The 23,697-nt window shown below is 37.5% G+C and overlaps 4 protein-coding genes and 1 long non-coding RNA gene across 17 annotated transcripts; 4 read left to right on the top strand and 1 right to left on the bottom strand.

Annotated features, from left to right (window-relative positions):
* Nucleotides 1-6,706: 6,706 nt before the first annotated feature.
* Nucleotides 6,707-10,553, top strand: LOC104770814 (uncharacterized). 2 transcript variants are annotated; one of them, XM_010495267.3, is made up of 6 exons: nucleotides 6,707-6,902; nucleotides 7,286-7,679; nucleotides 8,240-8,437; nucleotides 8,527-8,556; nucleotides 8,663-9,769; nucleotides 9,858-10,553. In XM_010495267.3, the coding sequence occupies exons 2-6, from the start codon at nucleotides 7,323-7,325 to the stop codon at nucleotides 10,413-10,415; spliced, it is 2,250 nt and encodes a 749-aa protein (XP_010493569.2). In that variant the 5' UTR covers nucleotides 6,707-6,902; nucleotides 7,286-7,322; the 3' UTR covers nucleotides 10,416-10,553. The 2 variants fall into 2 exon arrangements, with proteins under 2 accessions (XP_010493569.2, XP_010493570.2); XM_010495268.3 differs by having other exon boundaries at nucleotides 6,714-6,902; nucleotides 7,286-7,705.
* Nucleotides 10,554-10,937: 384 nt separating this feature from the next.
* Nucleotides 10,938-14,491, top strand: LOC104770813 (phosphatidylinositol 4-kinase gamma 3). 2 transcript variants are annotated; one of them, XM_010495265.3, is made up of 3 exons: nucleotides 10,938-11,407; nucleotides 12,171-13,824; nucleotides 13,944-14,491. In XM_010495265.3, exons 2-3 carry the CDS (start codon nucleotides 12,484-12,486, stop codon nucleotides 14,313-14,315), a joined length of 1,713 nt encoding a protein of 570 aa, XP_010493567.3. In that variant the 5' UTR covers nucleotides 10,938-11,407; nucleotides 12,171-12,483; the 3' UTR covers nucleotides 14,316-14,491. The 2 variants fall into 2 exon arrangements, with proteins under 2 accessions (XP_010493567.3, XP_087361805.1); XM_087505679.1 differs by lacking the exon at nucleotides 10,938-11,407 and adding an exon at nucleotides 11,901-11,973.
* A 158-nt stretch (nucleotides 14,492-14,649) lies between these two features.
* LOC104770812 (GDSL esterase/lipase At4g10955-like) lies at nucleotides 14,650-16,901 on the bottom strand. Its single transcript, XM_010495264.2, has 4 exons — nucleotides 16,764-16,901; nucleotides 16,486-16,596; nucleotides 15,626-16,268; nucleotides 14,650-15,086 (listed from the first exon to the last, which is right to left on the bottom strand). The coding sequence occupies exons 2-4, from the start codon at nucleotides 16,587-16,589 to the stop codon at nucleotides 14,730-14,732; spliced, it is 1,104 nt and encodes a 367-aa protein (XP_010493566.1). The 5' UTR covers nucleotides 16,590-16,596; nucleotides 16,764-16,901; the 3' UTR covers nucleotides 14,650-14,729.
* A 632-nt stretch (nucleotides 16,902-17,533) lies between these two features.
* LOC147918847 (uncharacterized) lies at nucleotides 17,534-18,576 on the top strand. The gene is made up of 3 exons (XR_015594018.1): nucleotides 17,534-17,702; nucleotides 17,956-18,028; nucleotides 18,124-18,576. It is a non-coding gene; the product is annotated as an uncharacterized LOC147918847 (long non-coding RNA).
* A 326-nt stretch (nucleotides 18,577-18,902) lies between these two features.
* Nucleotides 18,903-21,008, top strand: LOC104770808 (serine/threonine-protein kinase STY13-like). 11 transcript variants are annotated; one of them, XM_010495262.3, is made up of 8 exons: nucleotides 18,936-19,440; nucleotides 19,577-19,639; nucleotides 19,738-19,756; nucleotides 19,852-19,918; nucleotides 20,054-20,180; nucleotides 20,317-20,345; nucleotides 20,459-20,591; nucleotides 20,662-21,008. In XM_010495262.3, the coding sequence occupies exons 1-8, from the start codon at nucleotides 19,420-19,422 to the stop codon at nucleotides 20,794-20,796; spliced, it is 594 nt and encodes a 197-aa protein (XP_010493564.2). In that variant the 5' UTR covers nucleotides 18,936-19,419; the 3' UTR covers nucleotides 20,797-21,008. The 11 variants fall into 11 exon arrangements, 9 of the variants coding, with proteins under 9 accessions (XP_087362712.1, XP_010493565.2, XP_087362716.1 ...); XM_019241663.2 differs by having other exon boundaries at nucleotides 20,456-20,591; XM_087506586.1 differs by lacking the exon at nucleotides 19,852-19,918 and having other exon boundaries at nucleotides 18,903-19,440; nucleotides 19,738-19,811.
* The last annotated feature ends 2,689 nt before the right edge of the window (nucleotides 21,009-23,697 follow it).

The raw sequence follows: 23,697 nt of genomic DNA, 5'->3' as shown, positions 1-23,697 counted from the left end.
TACTATGTTCACAGACAAGGGATTGGAGTTCTTGTCCAATACAGTAGGTAAGCCTGTTCGGTTGCACCCGGCCACAGAAGCGTGCGATAGCTTTGTCAAAGCTCAGATGTTGATCAAAGTGGACCTGACAAAGGATTTGCCAAAGGAGTTTCGGTTGGCAGGGGAGGAAGATGGGGAGTTGGATACTGTGGTTAGGTACAGCTATCCGCGGCTTCCTCCAAGGTGTGGTTGCTGTCTAAAATGGGGTCACCTTAGTGCAACATGCTTATCAGCTGAGAAGGCGACGGTGGGTGAGGAAGCACCAGTCGCTACTGTTTTGAACGTGGACCAACGTAGTGAGCCTCCTGTTACTGATCCAGGGGTTGATGTGGAGTAGAAACATCGATGCAGGTTCAGGAAGGGCGTGTCTCTCAGGGAGATGCTGCTTCGGAGGAGGTTTTGAAACAGGGGGAAGCCTGGATCACTCCTAAGTCGACTCGTGGAAGTCCTGGCAAGTCAAACGCAGCTCCCATGTCAGGGGGAGGCTCACTTCTAAAAAGTTATTTCTCGGCTTTAGGGGCTGTTCAGGAGGAAAATTCTGAGCTACCTGTGGTTGATGACATTGTGTCGAATTGTTCGGGGGATCCACCTCCTCCAGTGATTCGGGGGAACGTTGCTAAGCAACAAGGCTCGCAGGAGGAGGTTCCTTTGCGCACTTACCTTCCTCGAGGCACCAAATCGACTCATAAAATAGTTTCTACTCGTCCTGCTCCTTCGACTAAAGATCCGCCTAGGAATCAGAGTCGGAAGAACTCATCAAGAAATTAATGCCCGGGTTCTCATGGTTAGTTCGTGGTTTAAATAAGAAGTCTAAACATTCCGTTATCAAAGAGTGGGTTGCAGTGAGTCAGTTTCAGTTTGGTTGTCTCTTGGAGACAAGAGTTAGGGAGGTTAATGCGAGGAGGTTAGGGAGAAGGTTGTTCCCAGGTTGGTCAGTTATGACGAATTATGAATATAATAGTAGGGGGCGCATTTGGGTGCTCTGGAGGGATAATGTCAGGGTTGATCCTTTTTTTAAAAGCGAGCAGCTCATTACATGTTCTGTTAAGTTGGAAAACCAGGAGGAGGAGTTTTTCTGTTCCTTTGTATATGCTTTGCACACGGTGGAGGCTCGTAAACAGCTATGGCAGGAGATACGTGACCATTATGCATCCCCTTTGTTTCGTAATAAACCGTGGGTTCTGCTGGGGGATTTTAATGAAACACTAGATATTGCTGAACATTCTCGTGTGGATGATAGTCCAATGGTTACGGTGGGGATGCGGGATTTCCAGGCAGTGGTTAATTCTTGTTCGTTAGTTGATCTGACTTCTCACGGGCCTCTTTTTACCTGGTGTAATAACAGGGAAAATAATCTCATACTTAAAACATTGGATCGAGTGATGGTGAACGTTGCGTGGGGAAATGTTTTCTCGTAGAGTTATAATGTATTTGAAGCCGGGGGATGTTCGGATCACCTGCACTGTCGGCTTATGGTACATGGTGATGCTCGGCCTGTCCCTAAGCGTCGCCCTTTTAAATTTGTGAATGTGTTGACAGAAATGGAGGAGTTTATGCCATCAGTGGGGGACTATTGGGCTGAAACAGAACCTATGTTTTTATCTACTTCCACTTTATTCAGATTTTCTAAGAAACTCAAAGGGCTTAAGCCTCGCCTCCGCAGCCTGGCTAAGTCGCGTATGGGGAATCTCGTTTGGAAGACTAAAGAGGCGTTGAGTGTATTATGCCAAAAGCAGCAAGCAAACCTATTACAGCCTTCGTCACAAGCCATGGAGGAGGAGCATGTGGCTTATAGAAGATGGGATTTCTTGGCAAGTCTGGAGGAAAAGTTTCTTAAGCAAACATCAAAACTGCATTGGTTGCAGGTGGGGGATAGGAATAATAAAACTTTTCATAAAGCTGCCAAAGTGAGGGAAGCGCAGAACAATATTAGAGAAATACAATGTCCCGATGGTCAGGTAGTGATGGGGGACGACATTAAAGCAGAGGCTGAGCGTCACTTTCGGGAGTTTTTACAGTTTATTCCTCATGACTTTGAGGGCGTCATGGTGGATGAGTTGGAGCGTCTGATGCCTTACCGTTGCTCTGTTTCAGAACAAACTGCTCTCACTCGCGAAGTCTCGCGGGAGGAAATCATGAAAGTTTTGTTTTCTATGCCTTCTGTTGAGTCTCCTGGTCCGGATGGATACACAATGGAATTCTACAAGGCTACATGGTCGATAATTGGCAGGGAATTTGTCTTAGCGGTTCAATCTTTTTTTGCAAAAGGATTCTTACCAAAGGGCATTAATGCTACAATTCTTGCTCTCATTCCCAAATATTTGGATGCAAGGCAAATGAAGGATTACAGGCCCATCTCTTGTTGTAATGTCATTTATAAGGTGATCTCCAAAGTTCTCGCTAATAGGCTGAAGCGTATCCTTCCAAATTTTATCTCTGGTAACCAGTCTGCGTTTGTTCAAGATCGATTGCTGATTGAAAATGTGTTGTTGGCCACGGAATTGGTTAAGGATTATCATAAGGAGTCCATCTCAAGTCGTTGTGCAATAAAAATTGACATCTCCAAAGCCTTTGATTCTGTTCAGTGGTCCTTCTTGTCGAAAGTCCTCTCAGCTATGCAGTTCCCGCCGTTATTCATTCACTGGTTACTGTTATGTGTCACTACAACTTCTTTTTCAGTGCAAGTAAATTGTGAACTGGCTGGTTTTTTCCAAAGCTCTCGAGGTCTTCGCCAAGGTTGCTCCTTGTCGCCATACCTCTTTGTTATTTGTATGGATGTCCTATACAAAATGCTTGATAAGGCTGCGGGGGAGAGGTTGTTTGGTTACCACCCATGGTGTCGACAACTTGGGCTTACTCACTTGAGTTTTGCGGATGATCTCATGGTGCTTACGGATGGTAAGGTGAGGTCTATCAAGGGCATTATTGATGTGTTTACCGACTTTGCTAAGATTTCAGGCCTGAAGATAAGTATGGAGAAGTCCACAGTTTATTTGGCTGGAGTTTTGGTTCCACAACCACATACTCTCCCGTTTGAGGTTGGTCGCTTACCGGTTTGATATTTGGGTCTACCTCTCGTTACAAAGCAGCTTTCACTCGCAGACTGTTCTCCTCTTATTGAGCAACTTCGCAAGCGCATAGGGTCCTGGACAGCACGTCATCTCTCCTATGCAGGTCGTTTCAACATGATTTCCTCTGTTCTTTGGAGTGTGTGCAACTTTTGGTTAGGCGCCTTTTGTCAGCCTAAAAAATGCCTTGAGGTGATTGATTCAATGTGTTCGGGATTTCTCTGGTCGGGACCAGACATGAATCCTCAAAGGGCTAAAGTTTCGTGGGATGCGGTTTGTAAACCTAAGACAGAAGGGGGTCTCGGGCTATGATCTCTCCATGAAACAAATGTTGTAAGCTATCTGAAGTTAATATGGAGAGTGGTCTCTAAAGGCAACTCTTTGTGGGTGCTTTGGGTGCAGAATAACTTGTTGAAGCAAAACTCCTTTTGGTTGGTTCAAGAGACTACGAGTGTGGGGTCGTGGGTCTGGAAAAAGTTGCTGAAATATCGTGGGTGGCGAGAGATTTCTGTAAGGTGGAAGTGGGCAATGGCGAAACCACATATTTCTGGTATGATCGGTGGTCGAATATTGGTCGACTCTTGGAGGTTGTGGGTGAAAGAGGGATAATTGATATGGGGATACCTCGGCAGTGTACTTTGGCGTTCGCATGGGATCAACTAGCCCTGGGCATATTACCCGGACCCGAAACCCGAACCCGAACCCGACCCGAAGTGGATGGTTCGGTTCGGGTTCGGGTATTGTATAAAACCCGATCGGGTTCAATACCTCTGAGGTTCGGATACCCGATCGGGTTCGGGTATTACCCGAACCCGAATGCCCACCCGAACTAACTCGAATTAAATGTAAAAATATGTATTTTAGGGGATTTGAACCCACAACCTTGAACATTTACAGGTACATCATTAACCATTTTGCCACTTCAGTTTCTCTGTCTCAAAAAGAAATGTTAAATATTTATATATATACAAGTTTTCTAAAATTTATAAAAAAGTAAAATTTAGTTTTTTTTTTTTTTTTTTTTTTTTGTTCATGGTTCGATTGAGTTCGGGTATACCCGAATAACCCGAACCCGAACAGGTATTACCCGAACCCGAAAGTATAGAAAACCCGAACGGGTTCTATATGTCTAAACCCAAAAACCCGAAAACCCGAAAACCCGAACCCGAATGCCCAGGGCTAGGATCAACGTCGTCGAAGGCGGCACCGTGGAGACCAGCTAAACGAAGTGGAACATGCCCTGTTCTCAATGCGAGAGGGTCGTTCGGGAGTGGGAGATAAGAGCTTATGGAGAGGGAAGCATGATGAATTTCGAGCAAAGTTTTCCACTAAGGATACATGGAACCACATTCGAACCATAGCTAGTACGGTAACATGGCATAAGGGGGTTTGGTTTCCTCATTGCACACTAAAATTCTCCTTTTGTGTATGGCTCGCTGTCCAAGATCGTCTTTCAACGGGTGCTCGCATGGTGGTGTGGAATGTGGGTGCTGCAGGGACATGTCTGTTCTGCAGCTCTGCACTAGAAACTCGTGATCATCTATTTTTCTCCTGTTCTTTCGTATCGGCTGTGTGGTCTGATCTGGCGAAGGGGGTGTTCAAGTCTGCCTACACTACTGTCTGGTCTGATTTAATTGCTCATATCTCTCAATCTCATCTCTCTCGTGGCGAGGGGTTCCTTGTTCGCTATGTGTTTCAAGCTATGGTGTATACGATCTGGTGAGAACGAAATGGGAGGAGGCATGGCGATCCACCAAAAACTGTGACAAACTTGGTTGGCTGGATGGACAGACAGATTCGTGATCAGTTCTTAGCCATTGGTCGACTGAGTGATAGAAGATACGAGGAGGCTTTTCAAATTTGGCTGCAGTCTCGTCTTTAATTTTTTTTTAAAGTTGGTTTTTGATCTACTATCTAATTTCAATCAAGAATTTTTTGCAAACGATGCACTAGTTATAACAAAGTATTTTTTTTTTTTTAATATAATTTAACATTAAATTCAAAAAAAAAAAAGATAACAACCTAGAGGAAGACGGTGATGATGGTGAGCTCTGACGTTGAGAGAGGCTTAGGGTTTACAAATTCCCTTCTCTCGCCAAACAAAGACGGTGATGCATGTGAGTATACACATGTACACAAACATATCAACGTGATGCGAAACCCTTGTCGTTTTGTCAGTTTGCTCTTTTTGGGCCTTAATTGGCTGAAATTTTAAAATGGCCTACACTCTAATATTGGGGTGTTACAATGTCAATGAACGAGGATGTGCAAATGGTGTTCAAAATCTTGATATGGTGGATTGGGGGGGGAGCTGTTTATTGATACAGATTCTGATGGCGGATCTCGAATGATTGCAGAGGTTTATTCTCGAATAATTGGAGTGTATTTCTAGTCTTTTACAAATATTTACATAATTATTATATGTTATGATATAAATATCTAATTCTATATTTATGTAATCTCTATTTATATTTTATTTTGATATTCTTATTGGTTGTATTTGTTTTCATTTAGTTTTTGGTTTATTTTTAGTTTAAATTATTATTTCTAATAATAATAAAATATTACATAAATGAGTAAATTAATTGATGCATTAATAAATAATACTTTTTAAAATATATAGATGAAGCGACATTTTTGAAAAGAAATATATCAAAAGAGATTTCTCGAAAATTCTCAGTAAAAACTTTTCATTCTATATATGAGAAAATACCTTATCTTATTTGGAACTAGATTAGAATTCACACTATGTGAAAGTTTTAGTAGTAACATATATGCAAATTTACCTGGATCCTGGATTGCAATGTGTTGGAAGTTAACCATTTTCGAACGCCTGAGCAGAGAGAGCGAGATCGGAAGTTGATGTCGGAGAAGACGAGCCGAAGAAGATGAGCCGAAGGTTGTAAAGCGTAGCGTTTTAAGGTTTGTGATTTTTACAACATTTCTTTTCCTTTTATAGTAGGCTATTTTCTTTTTTTGGGCCTTGTGAGCTCATTTATCTTTATTTTTGCATATTAAACTCTTTACTTAGCACCAAACCTTAATGACCATTGTAACAACAAAACATTATTTGAAAAAAAATAATGCATTGTAACAACAAAGCATTGTAAAAATTATGGTTCTGTATAAATATATATATATATATATATATATATATGCAAATTTACATAAATTTGTGGTCATAGTTAATATTCAAATGTTAGATAGTTTTTTGTTTTTAGATTTTGGATTTTGGTTTTTAGTTTTTAGATTTTGTAGGTGGAAAAAAAACTAAAAAAAAAATGCTTGAGAAAAGGAAAAAAACTCAAAATTTTGGTTATGGATTCTTAGAGAAAATTGATTAGAAACTCCAAAAACCAGATTCTCTATTTTTAAGGGAATCTAATTTCTCAAAAATCTTGATTGGGTAAAATATGAGTTTTTGAAAAACTAAATCAAAAATCTAATTTTAAAAACTGGAACAATCAAGGCCTAAATCTTAAAATGTAAAATCTACACCTGATGATTAATAATTAGTTTTTTTTCATCGATCTATAATTAGCAACTGAATAAACTAATAAAAATAAACTTTATTAAATTTTTATTGAATAACAACAAGTAATAATCGTAGGGAAAAAAAAAAAAAAATACAAATCAAAACCTTGCTGAATTTGTGAGTCATCCATCCTCCCTCACCGAACATAAAACCTTCTCTCTATGACACGGCCAGATAGCTGAATCAGTTCCTTTCGATTTGTCTAAGTTTATACCCTTATCCGCACTCACTTCATCATCTCTCGCAATCTCTCTGAGAATGTAAGCCCACCTCAACTTCAACTCTCTAATCTCCTTCTTCCTCCTTCAGCTTTCACTTATCTCTATCTCAAATTGTCAATCGAAGATTATATATTTATATTCTCCGTTCATGCGGCATGTATTTGATCGTTTGGTGCAGATTGATCATTATAGTACCCATTGATGTCTTTGTGTATTTCGATTTGATTTGCAGAACCATATATTAGCATCGGTATACAGTTGACTCTTTTTTTGTTTGTTTGTTTGTTTATGTATCAAAATGTAGTGCAACGGTTTGGTATACATTGTCAGATTTTGTTTTGTGATTCAAGAAAGCTCTTGAAGCTTTGTGTTTTGAAATTTCTCAATCTGTTCTGAAGATTTTTCATGGTTATATTTTGCAGACTGTTGACGTAGATCGAATCAAAAGATTCTCCCTTTATGGCGGATATGTCTGATAAGGACGTTCCTTTCGCGGTTGAAGATATTGTTCAGTCACCTTTACCTGGCTATGTAGCACCAACTGGTGTCAGCTTTAGTCCTGATGACTCTTTGATCACTTACTTGTTTAGCCCTGAAGAGAATTTGAATAGGAGGCTGTATGGTTTTGATGTGAGTAGGGGTGAATCTTGTTTGGTGTTTAGTCCTCCTGATGGTGGTGTTGATGAGAGCAATATTTCACCGGAAGAGAAACTCAGAAGGGAGAGGTTAAGGGAGCGTGGATTAGGTGTAACTCGGTATGAATGGGTCAAGACTAACTCAAAGATGAGATTCATTATGGTTCCTTTACCTGCTGGGGTTTGTTCTGTTCATCCCTTGCTTCTGTAATCAATCTTACCTTTTTTCGTTAGGAATCCTGAAACATTTCAATAATTTTATTGGAATTGTGTGTCACTTTTTAGTAAAGAGATGGATTTAGCTAGCTTTAGATAGGCAGTAGAATGTGATGGAAGATATAATAGGTGGGGATGGGATGGAGAACATATTAGAGGTCTCTGGCCCTTTGGCTTTTAGGAGAGTTAGAAAATCTTTTCAACAAATCTCTAAACTATGTGGGGCTCTTGGTTAGGCTTTAGTCATTGATTCTTGATTGCAATCTGTTAGAAAATCTTTTCAACAAATCTCCAAACTATGTGGGGCTCTTGGTTAAGCTTAAGTCATTGATTCTTGGTTGCAATCGTTGATACAAAGATATGCAAGAGGGTTTGTTCCTGATCTTCATAACTCATAGTCTGAATCTTATCAGCTGCATTAGTGATCTTTCTTACGTGTAACATTCTCTTTTGTAAAATCTTGAGATAACCTAACTCAGTTTGCTTTACTTTTGCTGTTTTGTTTTGTGTTGTAATCATGGTTAGGTGTATATGAAGGACCTTTCTTCATCACCAGACCCGGAGCTCATAGTTCCAAGCTCTCCCAGTTCTCCAGTCATCGATCCTCGTCTATCTCCCAATGGCTTATTTCTTGCATATGTAAGAGACTCAGAGTTGCATGTCCTCAGTCTGTTAAAAAACCAGACACAACAGCTAACAAATGGTGCCAATGGAAGTACTCTGGTAAGTAAATTTTTGTTTCATGACTGCTATGGTTGGTCTTATTATTAACATTCTCGGGAGAATAACTGTGATTTCTTTTGTTGCTGCAGACTCATGGTCTTGCTGAGTACATAGCTCAGGTGAGTTAAATTTCTCTTCAAACTGCTCATTTTGTTTGTATTCCAGAAGAAATCGGCAGTTTATGTTGCAAATTGTGTGTTATCTCTGAAACTTTTCCTATTACAGGAGGAGATGGATCGGAGGAATGGGTATTGGTGGTCATTAGATAGCCAGTTTATCGCATATACAGAAGTTGACTCCTCACAGATTCCTTTGTTCAGAATAATGCATCAGGGAAAAGGCTCGGTTGGTTTAGAGGCGCAAGAAGATCATGCTTATCCTTTTGCAGGAGCTCTCAATTCCACTGTCCGTCTCGGGGTAGTTTCTTCAGCTGGCGGCGGGAAGACGACTTGGATGGATCTTGTGTGTGGAGGAAAAGCAAACACTGAGGAAGAGTATCTTGGTAGAGTCAGTTGGATGCCTGGAAACGTTCTCACAGCTCAGGTTCTGAATAGGTCCCAGAGTAGACTTAAAATCATCAGGTTTGACATAAACACTGGTCAAGGAAATATACTGTTGGTTGAAGAATCTGACGCATGGGTGACTTTACACGACTGTTTTACCCCTTTGGAGAATGTCCCTTCGTTGAGAGGTTCAGGAGGATTCATTTGGGCCAGCGAGAGGACTGGTTTCAGACATTTTTATCTTTATGATTCTGATGGGACATGCCTTGGAGCTATTACTAGTGGTGAATGGATGGTTGAGCAAATCGCAGGTGTAAATGAGCCGATGAGTCTGCTGTATTTCACAGGGACCCTTGATGGACCACATGAGACTAATCTTTACTGCACAAAACTGGAAGCTGGAGATGCATCTCAGTGTCAACCGACGAGGCTTACACATGGGAAAGGAAAACATATAGTTGTGCTCGATCATCAGATGAAGAACTTCGTTGACATTCATGATTCAGTTGATTCGCCTCCGCGGGTTACTCTTTGCTCTTTGAGCGACGGCACCGTACTCAAGATTCTCTACGAGCAGACATCTCCTAAACTACTGAAAAACCTTAAACTTGAGCCTCCAGAGTTTGTTCAAATACAAGCGAATGATGGAAAGACAATGCTGTACGGTGCGGTTTACAAACCGGACAGTTCGAAATTTGGTCCTCCTCCATATAAAACAATGATCAGCGTTTACGGAGGTCCTAGCGTTCAGCTGGTCCATGATTCTTGGATTAATACAGTCGACATGAGGACACAGTACCTGAGAAGCAGAGGCATCTTAGTTTGGAAGGTTCTTAAAATTCTTGTATCTTGAATAAGAAGGTTCGCTCTAAAGATTGAGGCTTTAGAATTGATATATTTATCTCTAATCTTTGCAGCTTGATAACAGAGGAACTGCAAGACGTGGGCTAAAGTTTGAATCTTGGATCAAGAATAACTGCGGATATGTTGATGCAGAAGATCAAGTAACCGGAGCCAAATGGCTAATCGACCAAGGCCTAGCTAAACCAGACCACATTGGGGTGTACGGTTGGAGTTACGGTGGTTACCTATCAGCTACACTCTTGACACGATACCCTGAGATCTTCAACTGCGCTGTCTCGGGTGCTCCTGTTACATCATGGGATGGCTATGACTCGTTCTACACCGAAAAGTACATGGGACTTCCCACGGAGGAGGAAGAGGGATACCTGAAAAGCGCGGTAATGCATCATGTCGAGAACCTGACTGATAAGCAGAAGCTGATGTTAGTACATGGAATGATCGATGAGAATGTGCATTTCAGACACACTGCTAGGCTTGTAAACGCGCTTGTTGAAGCTGGTAAGCGGTATGAGTTGTTAATATTTCCTGATGAACGGCATATGCCACGGAGGAGAAAGGACCGGGTATATATGGAACAGAGGATTTGGGAGTTTATAGAGAGGAACTTGTGAAAAGATACTTTCACAAACATTGTTGCTTTAATTTATTTTTTTCACATTCTTTTTTTTTTTTTAAATTCTTTATTACGTGAATAAATGGTATTATCTCCCCATGAATAAGGTTATAACTAAAATTTAATTTGTTTCTAATTTGGGTTAATGTTTCTTGTTGAATTTGTTTGGACATTTTTGAAATTTTGTGACATTTTTGAGGATGAACATTTAAATCGTATACCTTTTTATTTTTTTTGAGAACTCTACCAATTTATTTCATATTCAAAAGATAATGAAAATATATTTTAATGTTCTTTTCGATAAATTGATATATATATATATATATATATATATATATATATATATATATGTTAATTATCTTTTCAATAAATTGAAAATCGCCTAATTCTTTACTTCCTTAATCTTTTGGATAGGAGATTGATGTCACTCATACATTTTTTAATCAACTTTGTATGATACTTTTTCTTTTAACTTTTTAGGAATTATATAAATATTTTGTTCTTCAGAATTTAATTTGATAAATAATTTTTCTCTTTAAATGTTGGAAGAAATAAAGTAGAAACAAATACACCCCAAAGGCAAAAAGAGAGTCTTTGATTGAAAATCTGTAGAGTCGGTCTGAAACGGTAAACATATGCGTCCGTTACGGAAACGGTATTCTGCCTTGGGGAAGAGTTCACGGCGTTAATAGTCGGATAAAAACCTCCGTTAAAAGTCAGCGAGGTCAAACCCTATAAATAGATCCCCACAAACTTCGCCGCTGTTCAAAGAAGACTTACCACTGTTTCTCTCTCTCTCTCTCTCTTCTTCGTCCTTTCTTTTTCTGGGAAACGCTAAAAAAAATTCTCGGGAAAAAAAAATATATATTGGAGAGAGGGTTTTTGGATTCGCAGAAACTTGGCGAGTAAGTTTAATTGCACACCAGTTCCGATTTCACCGAGAAGAATCGCTCAGTTGATTCATCGCTTCGCGGATTTTGATTCCTTTAGGTATGACAACTTTTTTTTTTTTTTTTTTGGAATTTTCGATCTCTCTGTAGAATAGGTTGATTTCGATTTATATTTCCGATATCTTCTCCGATCATGAGTAATCGTGAAATGTAAGTTAAGAATTCGAAATCTGTTGTGAGTTATAGAGATTTCTGTAGCGGTTCAAAATTGGAGATGCTCGTTAAGATGATCTGAGGCTTCTCTTTAGTGTTTATGGATTGAAACTGTAGGTTTTGAGTATTGTGCTGGATTTAGTGTTTAGATTCAATTTTTAGTTCCTTTTTTATCAGACCTAAAAATAAGATTAGTCAAATCGGATAAAGTTTGAAAACTTAGGCAACCAGCATTGTTTTTTGGGTTTTAGATGATAAAAATCCGATTAAGACGTTGACTTGAAACTAAATTTGTGGCCGTTGTTTGGTTATGCTTTCAAAAGCTATATTTAGATATCAAGATTTTCTAATTTTATTTATAGATGAGAATGTAAGGTTTTAGAGTTTATATAGTTCGCTTAGATCAAACTTTGAGGTATGTTCATCATCACAAATCATCATCCATTCAAAGAGGTTGGCGTTTTTTTATTGTTTTTTTTTTATAAATGTTTTTGTGTTTGATCTGAATATTTGACATCTGTGATAATCTCTTGTGAATTAGAAAATGGTGATTGATGTTCTTGAATTACTGAATTATGAATTCCCCTTAGGATATCAATTAAGTTATTGCTGTTCCATGTCTAATCCTTGTGATCATTGTTCTTATTCAGGTTCGTTGCAATTGATGCGAGTAGAAAGATACTTTTCAGCTTCCACGAGTTGAATGAGAGCCTAATCCTAGGTGGTTTTGGGATTGTTTTAGCTTCAATATGAATACTTGGAAAATATTGCTCGGCAAGATGTGAGTTACAAGGCCTTTCTGTTCCAGAGTTCCTGAATCCGTGCAGGAACTTGGTCTTTTCAAAAGCTCACGGGAGAAGATAAGGGTTGATTCCTGGGATTTCACCCTTTATTCCTGTTGAGCTCTCTTCATTCCCAGGAATCCGGTTCTTCAGGATTTAGGAATAGTAGTGTACAGTTGGAATGTCAGTTGCTAGTGTAGCGTTGAGTCCAGCCCTGGAGGAACTTATCAACTTTCCAGGTATTATTGGACGGTTTGGTTCGAACTTAGACGACCCAATCTTGGTTTTCCTGACTATTGCTGGATCTGTGATCCCGAAGCGGGTCATGGAGTCAGATTCAATAGCATCTGTGAAGCTAAGGATTCAGAGTATCAAGGGGTTTTTCGTGAAGAAGCAGAGGCTTCTGTATGATGGTAGAGAGCTATCTCGAAATGATTCCCAAATTCGAGATTATAGTCTTGCTGATGGGAAGTTGTTGCATTTGGTTGTTAAAATTTCAGATCTCCAAGCCATTTCTGTAAGAACTGTTGGTGGGAAGGAGTTTGAGCTCGTTGTTGAGAGGAGTAGAAATGTTGGTTATGTGAAGCAGCAAATTGCTTTAAAAGAAAACGATCTCGGAATCCCCAGGGATCATGAACTCACATTAGATGGTGAGGAGCTAGATGACCAGAGACTCATCACTGATCTCTGTAAAAAGGGAGAGAATGTGATTCACTTGCTAATTAGAAAATCTGTTAAAGTCAGAGCAAAACCAGTCGGGAAGGATTTTGAGGTGTTTATTGAAGATGTAAATCAAAAGCACAATGTGGATGGTAGCAGAGGAAACATATCACCACAAGCAAAGCCTAAAGAGTTCTTCGTGGAGCCTGTTATTGTTAATCCTGAAATTAAGCTGCCTCTATTGCTCAAAGAGCTTATCAGCTCCACTTTAGAAGGCTTGGAGAAGGGAAATGGCCCGATTCAATCATCTGATGGATCCGGAGGAGCTTATTTTATGCAAGATCCATCTGGCCACAAGTATGTCTCTGTCTTCAAGCCCATTGATGAGGAACCAATGGCTGTGAACAATCCGCACGGACAGCCTGTTTCAGTTGATGGCGAGGGACTAAAGAAAGGCACACAGGTCGGTGAAGGAGCTATCAGAGAAGTAGCAGCCTACATTTTGGACTATCCCATGAATGGACCACGAACTTTTCCTCATGACGAAACTGGTTTCGCTGGAGTTCCGCCGACAGCAATGGTCAAATGTTTGCACAAAGATTTCAACCATCCCAATGGTTACAATTTCTCTCCCGAGAACACGAAGATTGGTTCACTGCAGATGTTTGTGAGCAATGTGGGAAGTTGTGAAGATATGGGATACGGAGTATTTCCTGTCGATCAGGTTCACAAGATATCGGTTCTAGACATAAGGCTGGCTAATGCAGATCGCCACGCTGGCAACATTTTGGTTAGCCGAGACGAAAATGATGGACAGATGGTGCTTACTCCAATCGACCATGGTTATTGCTTTCCCAATAAGGTAAACAATTCTACTTTACTCAAACAAGGATATTGATATTCACTCTTTGTTTTCCAAATTTTTAAACTAAACAAGCTGTGAATATTTCAGCTAAAAACATCTTATTTGTCCTTGTGCAGTTTGAAGATTGCACATTCGAATGGCTATACTGGCCTCAAGCAAAACAGCCATACTCTTCACAAACATTGGAATACATCAAATCTTTGGACTCTGAGCAAGACATTGAACTTCTGAGATTCCATGGTTGGGAGATTCCGCCTTCATGCGCTCGTGTCCTTCGCATTTCAACCATGCTTCTCAAGAAAGGTTCTGCAAAAGGTCTCACCCCTTTTACCATCGGAAGCATAATGTGCAGAGAAACACTCAAGAAAGAATCTGTGATCGAACAAATCATACACGATGCAGAAGCCATAGGTTCCCCAGAGACAACAGAAGAGGAGTTTATCAGCACCGTCTCTGCCATTATGGACAACCGGCTCGAGCAGTATTAGTGGAACTGAAGCTATCTCTATCGCTCCTTTGCTCCAATCTATGTTTTGTGATTGTTCAACAGGTGTATATCCAGTGTCCATAACAATAAATAAGTGCCACTGTCTTTGAACTAATCTAACCCTTAGCTTTTGGAAACAGTGGGTTTGGTAATGAATATGATGATTTGGTTATTATATAGAATCCTAGTCTTGTTGAGTTAGGGAACGTTATGATTCTGAAATCTCTGTTCTGTACGAAGGCAAGTCAGGGAAATCTAAATATGATAATAGTTGCATACTCGCATGATTAAAGTGATCATCATCGAGACTATTATTGACGTGGTAAAATACTTGATTCGACAAAAACATGCAAGCTATAAAATAAATGTATATAGTTCTGACTCTGGTTACAAAAGCATTTGTAGAAGTCAGTGATTAAAATTGATGCAAAACATATTCACCATTAAACATCGGATCCCACCATTGATGAATCCCATGAGCTCTCTTAAAATTAGGCGAGTGGCTAGTGTTTATAGTCATATACGCCGATGGTAAAAGATGAAGAGGCTCTGATGAACAAGAATCCGAAGACGAACCTCCTCCTCCGCCTGACAACAGACTCCTAAGTGAGTTCCTGGTAGCAATTCTTTCGATTTTACCGGCTCCAATCTCAAACATTTTGTTTCTATGCTTGAAGTAACTAATGTATTCTGAGCATATTGGATCTGACGGGTTCACATACAAATATGGTATCCATGATGCTAACTTCATAAACGAATCATCTTCTTGACCCTGTAAATAATACACATCATTAATTATCTATTGATAGAGATTAGAACCTCAAAAGATAAAGTAAAGAAACAGTTAATCTTTTCATTTCATTTTAATTGTGTCGTTTTTGTATTTTTTTTTTAATAGTAATTTATAGTTATGCACGATGCTTTGGAAGTTTATTTTGCTTCATTTTATGTTTATATTCGAAATGTTATACCAATTTGAATTTATTAAAAATGTGATCATATATAATTTCTACTGTAATACTTATTGTTAGTTGAATTGATTTTTTTTTTATGTAGATCCACTATTAGATACTATATTTTTTTAGATACAAAATCTAAAAGTCAATTATATATTTTCCAGATTTTTTACCAAAAACATCATACCAAAAAAGCAGACATGTATGATGGATATTATACCAAAAAGTTTTTAATATGAGTGTAGAACTAATAATCTTATTAGTCTAGACCCAAAAATATTGTTTAAAAATCTTAGTTAATAGTTTTACAAAATAAAATCTTTGTGAAACTACTAAAAAGAGAAATATACGTTACCTTGTTATGGTGGCGACCCTTGACGGCGATTGCTACTCCGGCTTTGACAAGACTTCCGGCGAATCGAACTCCATGTTTAAGCTTCTCACTCTTCACTAGCTTCTCAATCGGAATCGACGAGAACGGAGGATTAAATAAGTAACTCTCAAGAGGGAAACCAGACCTAGTCATGATCTTCCCGGCAAGCAACGCCACAGCTGCTCCAAGAGAATGTCCGGCTAGCCACACGGCTGCATTACCAGTTTTTGCCACCGCACTTTGAATCACCTGAATCGCATGCACGAACCTAGTGCTGTCTTGGAGGCAGTCCCGGACGCAGCGCAGGTCAAGCTTAAGGTCACGTGACCGAGAGTGCCGTTTCATGATCGTGCCACGGAATGCGATCACGTGACGAGGAGGTGGTTTCGAATGATGGGTGTTATGGTAATTGTAAGAGAAGAAGTGTTTGTATTCGAAAACGGCCCCGTATATGGATCCATCTGAGTCGTCGATTAGGGTTTCGGCTAAAGTGAAGTTGAAAAACTCCCACCAGTGGTTGGCTTGTGACTTTAGACCAATCCTGTTTTGTTGTCTGTCTCGTTCCAGTGTGTACACTGCTTGTACCAAACATGATGCCACCGAGGTTCTATGGTAAGAATTATTCCTATCAAAATACACACGTTGACTTTTTTTTGGGTTTGAATGTAATATTTTAATACAACTTGTTCTAGAAGAAATGAAAAATTAGAGAATTATAATAGAGTTGACTATGGCTAAACCGTTGAATTAGCAAAAAAAAAAGCTGATTAGTGATGATGAGTTTGTTGAGGAAGATGATTATGTGGTTGGAAATGAAAGAGATGAAAAAGAAAATATAATACCAATCAATGGAAGTTAAATGGATTGGACCAGAAATGCTGAAGATCTCTCTTTGAGAAGCCATTAGCCCCTCTTTCACCATAACCTCGTCTTCTTCTTCTTCCATGTTTTATCTAAAACAAATTGTGAAGATTTATCAATTGTTCTTGAATTGATCATCATCAATCATTTTCTTTGACGAATGCAAGAAAAAATAGGACCAACAATAATGGTAAAAATTGGTGTAGCAATGCTAAAAAGGAATTAGACAACGGAAAATCAATTAAGAGAGAAAAAATACCCGTTTTTTTGTATTCTCAGAAGGATCTATCAGAATAAAGAAGATATGAATTTGATGAAAGAAGTACTATAATTATAAAGGTTTTGTAGAGAAGAGATGGCCATCTTCTAATTTGTGGGTATTATTTATTGTTTTTTTTTGAGGATCTGAAGACATTAATGGGACCATCTCTTAAACATTGAAACGTGCAAAAGTGTATCAACAATTACTTTATTTACATATTCTCAATTACCGCTAAATGATATTTTTTTCTTTAAAAATATTATTATTATATTTATTTTCTAAAACTATAAGATATTTTTCTAAAATAATACAAAATCTCCTGTATATTAATAGAGAAACACACTCTTGAAAAATTAAAAGCTGATGTGTCGCCGAGATACATTTAGCTATTTAGTCTCATTTAAATTTATTATTTATAACTATATTTCATTAGTGGAAGCCTCCTTGACCCAGTGGTTGGTCTAGGATTCATTAATGCTTCTATACCAGGAAGTCTGAGTTCGAGTCTCGGATAATGCGATTTATTAATTATGCAGATTAATAGAGGCAAATTTACAAACAATCTCCAGTGATGCGCAATTATTGCCGTTTGCTGTGAATCTAATAGAGTCGGAAGGAATTTGCCCATGGTAGAATCATATGTAATTGTTCTCATAATTTGCAATCAATAATAAATGTAGACAATAAAAAAAACTATATTCCATTATGTTTTTGAAAAAAAAGCCAAATGTGTTATTCTTAAATATTTCATTTTATTTATTTCAATCGAATCCCATTAAACCGAAACGTTGGGGGCATTTATATAAATACCCTTAACGAAATTGGGAAATAACAAAGCCATTCAAACCCCTAACCACTGCTCTTTCACCAAACCTCTCTCCGTCTCTATTTCTCTGCTTCTCTCTCAACGCCGTTGATTCGCCATCGTCGCTACCGGTGAGTTTTCTCTTCTGTTTTCTTCCGTAAATTCTTATCCTTTACATATGGGTTTGTTCTTATTCTTTATTAAGTTATCTACTTCTTCTGGAGTCAGAATTGTTCAAGACTAAGGTTATGATGAATCCTTAAATTGATATGCTTATTGAAACTTGAACTTGTATTTGTTTCTACGATTCAGAATCAGGAATAGACTTATTATGTTGTTTGTGTTCACTCGCAATGATTAATATCTACTGTGTTATTGCTGCAGTTTGTCTTGAGGTTTACGACTTTTTGGCTAATCTCCTCTGTGGAGAGCAATGACTAATACTCGTGGGACTGATGTAAGTTTTGATCCCCACCCAACTGTTGTCATTTTTCTTAAAGGGCATTTAAAAAAAAAAAATCTGATTGTGATTGATCTTGGCAATTGTTATAGATGGCAAAGAAAAAGGAGAATCTTGATTGTGAAACGGATTTCAAGACTCATGAATATACTAGATTTTTTGATAAGCTGATAGAGTTCATCCCTGCAAGATTCTACTTAGCAGATGAGACAGAAAGGAAATGGTTTCCAGGTCTTAGCAAGGGTCAAAAAGCTAGAGCGAAGAAAATAACAAACTCCAACCTAAAGAAGGCGAGGAGAGATAGGTTGGACCCATACAAGTCTGCTTTGACCACTGTCGATCTGCTGAAGCGAAAGCTAGAGAAGGAAAAAAAGGATTTCATTAAAGCAGAAGCTAAAGAAGAAAAAAGATGATTTACGAAGGCAGAAGCTAGAGATGGAAAAAGCAGGTATTGAGGTTCCTGAAGATGACAGTGAGGAGGAAAAAACAAATGTGTTATTCTTAAATACTTTATCACATAAATTTATTAATATTCATTAAATCAATATTCTCAAAAATGCCCCTTTTTCCATACCTTTTTTTAAAATACCCTTCCATGTTGACCATTTTAAAAGAGAAATTACTTAGAATATTACATAAAAGTAGGTTTATTACTATACTAACACGTTGAGATTGTCGATTTACTAAAATAACACATAAAAGTTTGCAAATTACTTCTAAGCCAGAGTTGTGTATTTTATTACGGTTTATGCCATTTACATTTAAAACTGTCTTTGATTTTTAAGAATAAAAAACACAAAAATCTTGAAGGATCCATTCCTAATTTTTTTTGGATTCTTTTAAATTTGGGTTGGCAAAAGAATATAAGATTGATTCCTTCTAATTTGATTCATCTTTTTCGACTAAAATCATGGCAAAAGAAAGAAATTTATCAGAGCTAGACAATTATTCTCTGAGCTCAATGTTCACTTTCTCTCTAAAGAACAATTTGTAGATCTAGTTTTTATTTGGCGTGAATTTCGTTTTCTTATGGTTGATTGTTACTGTTTTCTTATGGTTGATCGTTTTCTTCTAAAGTTGCTCTTATTTTTATTTTTATTTTTTTGGTTTAGATCCACCGGCAAAATCACTGAGAACAAAAAAAAAAAGCTTCTATTTGTTATTCTCTCAATTGTTTCTATTTTTCATTTCTCTTCTTTCTTCTTCTTCTTCTTCTTCATCAGCTCTTTGATTTTTTTGAATCTTGATCTGTGAGGAAAGACTCTTTGAATCTCTCTATCTCTCTGCTCAAGACGTGAATTTGAGGCAAACCCATTACGAATGGATCAACTCCTTCTACTTCATTGGCTATCACAAGACCAGCATCCTCAGCTGCTGATCAGGGTTTGATGATTCTCCAATCTCCAAAAGTAAGAGACCCACACAACATAAACGCAATATATCAGAGCTTTCATTGGAAGCTATTTCTCCGTTAAAAATGAAAAAAGGAGATGTGAGTTTCAATCAGAAAGTTGTCCCCAATCTAAATGGTGTGGTAATGCGCAGGTAGCGTTCTACAGGAGATCCAAAACTATAAAGGGTAAACGCATGCCTTCGTCATGTAAAGAGGTACCAATCTTCTTGAACAAAAGAGAGTGTTTTGATTTTATGGGGTAAAAAAAACCACTGATTACTACTCTCTTGTTTGCTTTTGTTTAATCTGACAGAAAGACCAAGTGAAAGAAGGTCAAATTCTGTGCTACATTGAACAACTCGGTGGCCAATTCCAAGTCTTCTTCGTGTAATGATTTTTTATTTTCTCGTTTACTCATATGGAACAGAGCCTGTAGGATACAATGATGCTCTCATCTCGATACTTCCCTCTTTCCCTGGGATTAAGAAGCTTCAGTAAAAACCAAAATTCGAGCTGGTTTTTGAGTTATGATGATACTGTGCCTTGTGTATGCTTTTTTAGACAAATAAATTTCATTCATAATTTGTGTTCTGTTTTTCTTTTGCTTGTATGGCTCCTCGGAAGAGAAGAAAAAAATGGTCATCTGAGGAGGATGAGGAGATCATTACTGCTGTGAAGCGACATGGTGAAGGCAGCTGGGCCCTTATTGCTAAGGAAGAATTTGAAGGAGAGCGAACACCCTCACAACTCTCACAGGTTTTAATTTCACTGGGCTGATCTTGTTTCCTCGTTTTCCTCATATCTTTGAATTATCTTTTCAAGAACATTATGCAATCTTTCCTGTTTATTGCTTTGTGTCACATGCACGGTCTTTCTTTGCCATCACACGCAGAGAGCTATTTTCGTAGTCACAGAATTATGGTAAATGAATTTGAGCTTCAAAGTAGTGTCTCGATCATCTTCTTCTTCTTCTTCTTCAGTTGCTTCAGTTGCTTCCAATTTAATTAATTTTAATAAATTTTCCCAACCAGTAGGTATGGTAGCGAGATTGTTGCTATCAAAGTTGTCCACCGCGGCACCAAACCTGATGAGAAATCTTCCCTCGACAGCCATTTCATCCGCGAAGTCAATATGATGTCCCGAGTTCAACACCCTAATCTTGTCAAGGTCTCTCTCTCTGTTTCTTCTATTTCTTTCTTTCTTTCTAAACGCAAAAAGAAATGGGAATTTCTGGCAGTTTATTGGAGCCTGCAAAGACCCTCTCATGGTGATAGTGACTGAGCTGCTCCCAAGGTTGTCCCTCCGTAAATATCTTGCCACCATCCGTCCTCAGGTGCTCCATCTCCCTCTTGCTTTTGTCCTTTGCCCTTGACATTTCCCGCGCCTTGGACTGCTTACACGCCAATGGTATCATTAACCGAGGACATTCGAAGCTCGACTAGGTGTCCAAGAAATTCGTTGGCTTGAAAAGCATTGTACCCCTCTTTTTTTACCATATTGTGAATTAACATGGTATGTACTCTTTATGAGAATAAATATGGTTATATCCTTTTGCAGATTTAATAATTTATATTTCTTAGTATACAGAGTTTGTGTACCCCTTAATATTTTTCATAAATATATATTAAAAAGCTTTATATATTAAAAAAAAAATAAAGAAAACAAAACTATGTACACTGAATATCGTAAGGATGCCTTCGTCTTTTGTGGTTTCGGAATCCTCGATTTCGTAAACCTCGTCGCCTTCCTTTTGAATAGCTGAAGAAAGGTTCATTACTGGACACACACGAGCTCTCGTTACACGGTATTCATTTCGCTTGCTATTGGTAAATGAGACACCGCTTTGGTGGTTGTAATTAATACTCCCTCTGTATCATAATACTTGATGTTCTAGAATTTTTACATGAATGTAATTTTTACATGTTTAGCAATAAATGTATTCTTCATTTATAATAACATATTTTTATAATTATTAACTAATAGTATTTTATCAAAATTTTAAATTCTCATTTAATGATTTTTGAAATTTATAATTTCTTAATATTAATTGATAAAAGTATACAGAAAATCATCCTTTGTGATACAAGAAAAAATTCTAGAACATCAAGTATTCTGATACAGAGGGAGTAGAATTTTAGGGTAAATGTACAACTAGATCACTTAGGTACAACTGAGAAAATTTGAGTTGAACTACTTGGTGCAACTGTACTAGAGCTATTAAAATAAGTTTAAATATGGATCATGTGAAAAAACAAAAAATAGATTTTTTGGCGGCGGATATTCATTTAAAATCATCACATGTGTGGTAAAATGAACCAAAGACAACAGAATATTAGTAAAAAATTATTTGGTATACACATAACTATACATATTTGTCCAGTTGTACTCTCATATTCATAGTTGAACTTTTGCATTTTTTCGTATTTTCATTTGGACTATAATATAAATTATTAATTAGCAGTTGGCCACAAAATTTATCAGTATTAATTAGCATATACAAGGCTTTCATAACACAATGTTCATAAAAACTTGGGTTTCACCTCTTTTGCTTCATTTGAGATGATCACTTACTAAGTCTTCCTTATACTATAAAGAGTGTTTTATGTGAAAACGATAGTATGTATTAGAAAGTGATTAATTCTTGTATTGTTGATTAAACATAGTTCTTTAATAGTTCAATATGTAAAGAAATTCGTATAAACCTTAATTATCATTTTCATATTTTAAATATAAATGCAAATCTAAATATATATTTAGTTGTACCTAGTTGAACTGAGTATTATATATTTATGTTATCTAAATATTACCCTCTATAGTTAAAATGTAATTTTGTGTGGTTATTGTTCATTACCTCTCGAAAATATAATAAATAAATAAACAATTACGAATTACATAGGTTGTTCTAGTAACATCTATTACTTTTTCTAGTAACATCTCTTACTTGTTCCATTTCCGGTGAACAACAACGACAATATTAGCTAGGGTTGTAGAAGAAGATATGTTGAAGATGACTACAAAATTACAATAATATCGTTCATTAAAACGGATTTATGGACACTAAGCAAAAGAACGTTATGTATGTACACTAATCTCAAGAACGTTATGTACGTATGCGTTCATATGTACGTACACGTTTATATGTACGTACACGTTCGATTTTAGGTTTAATGAACCCGAAATTACCAGAATATCCTCGTCTTCTATCTCTAACATACGACTGAAAACCCTAATTTTCCCTGCCTCACTTTATTTTTTCACGACTTATGTCTATTTTTTTTGTTTCACTTGTGGGTTTTTAACTCAACTATTATAGATTTTCATCTCAACATCTGATTTCTAAATTAAAAACCTATAAAAAGTGAGTTATATAGATTTCCGAAACGATATATAGCTCTTCCATGGATGAACCCAGAGGAAAGATTAACGAAACAGAGTAGGAAAAAGACGTTTGCTCCGGCCGACAAACAGAATACGATTGATGAATCTGCTACAAACGTTATTACATGAACACCATAGATCGGAAGAACAGCAAACATGTTTAGATCTACCTCCAATAAGTCTATCGCAACGCTAGACTGTCTTTGACAGCTCAAACAAATTCGTGTTATTCTGGTAAGACTTTACAGCTGTCAAAAATGCTTACTAAATCTACCACGGACAAGAAACCTACCATCACACTCTGAAAACTATTTCAAAAAAACAAACAAGTATACCAAAAATATCTGAAACGAGAGAAGGCTGTCGAATAAATCTGTCGCAACAGGCCATTAGTCTATCATAAATATCTTTTGGGTCATATTGACTGTTGAAGGTGTACGTCAGATATTTTTGGTACACTTAGTTTTTGATACACATATACGTCCACCGATAAGTGTACCAATACTACAACTAAGTGTACCATCTACGTCGACGGCAAAGTGTACCAGCACTACAACTAAGTGTACCAAAAATATCTGACGTACACCTTTAATCAGTCCACGTGTATAAATCTACCATCAAAGGATCGGTATACTTAGTCCCAACTTCTAATGTTTTTTTTTTTTCTAATGGCATTAGCCGTAATTACGTTTTTTCCCAACACTAGTTTCAGGGGTAGTATAGGTACAATGTGTTAGTCTAGTAATTACAAACAATTGTATGTTACTTTTGTAATAAGGAAGCTTTTATGCATTATTCTAGTAACTCACCCTTTTTAAAACTACCCCTCTTTATATACAAAATGACCAAATTACTCTTTTTTGAGTGACAGCAAGAATGTACAGTCATCAAAATC

Source organism: Camelina sativa, chromosome 20, assembly GCF_030686135.1.
Source record: "Camelina sativa cultivar CO46 ecotype springtype chromosome 20, ASM3068613v1".
In the NCBI taxonomy this organism is placed as follows: domain Eukaryota; kingdom Viridiplantae; phylum Streptophyta; class Magnoliopsida; order Brassicales; family Brassicaceae; genus Camelina; species Camelina sativa.
The sequence above is the reverse complement of the archived record's forward strand: the minus strand, read 5'-3'. Positions and strand labels throughout refer to the sequence as shown.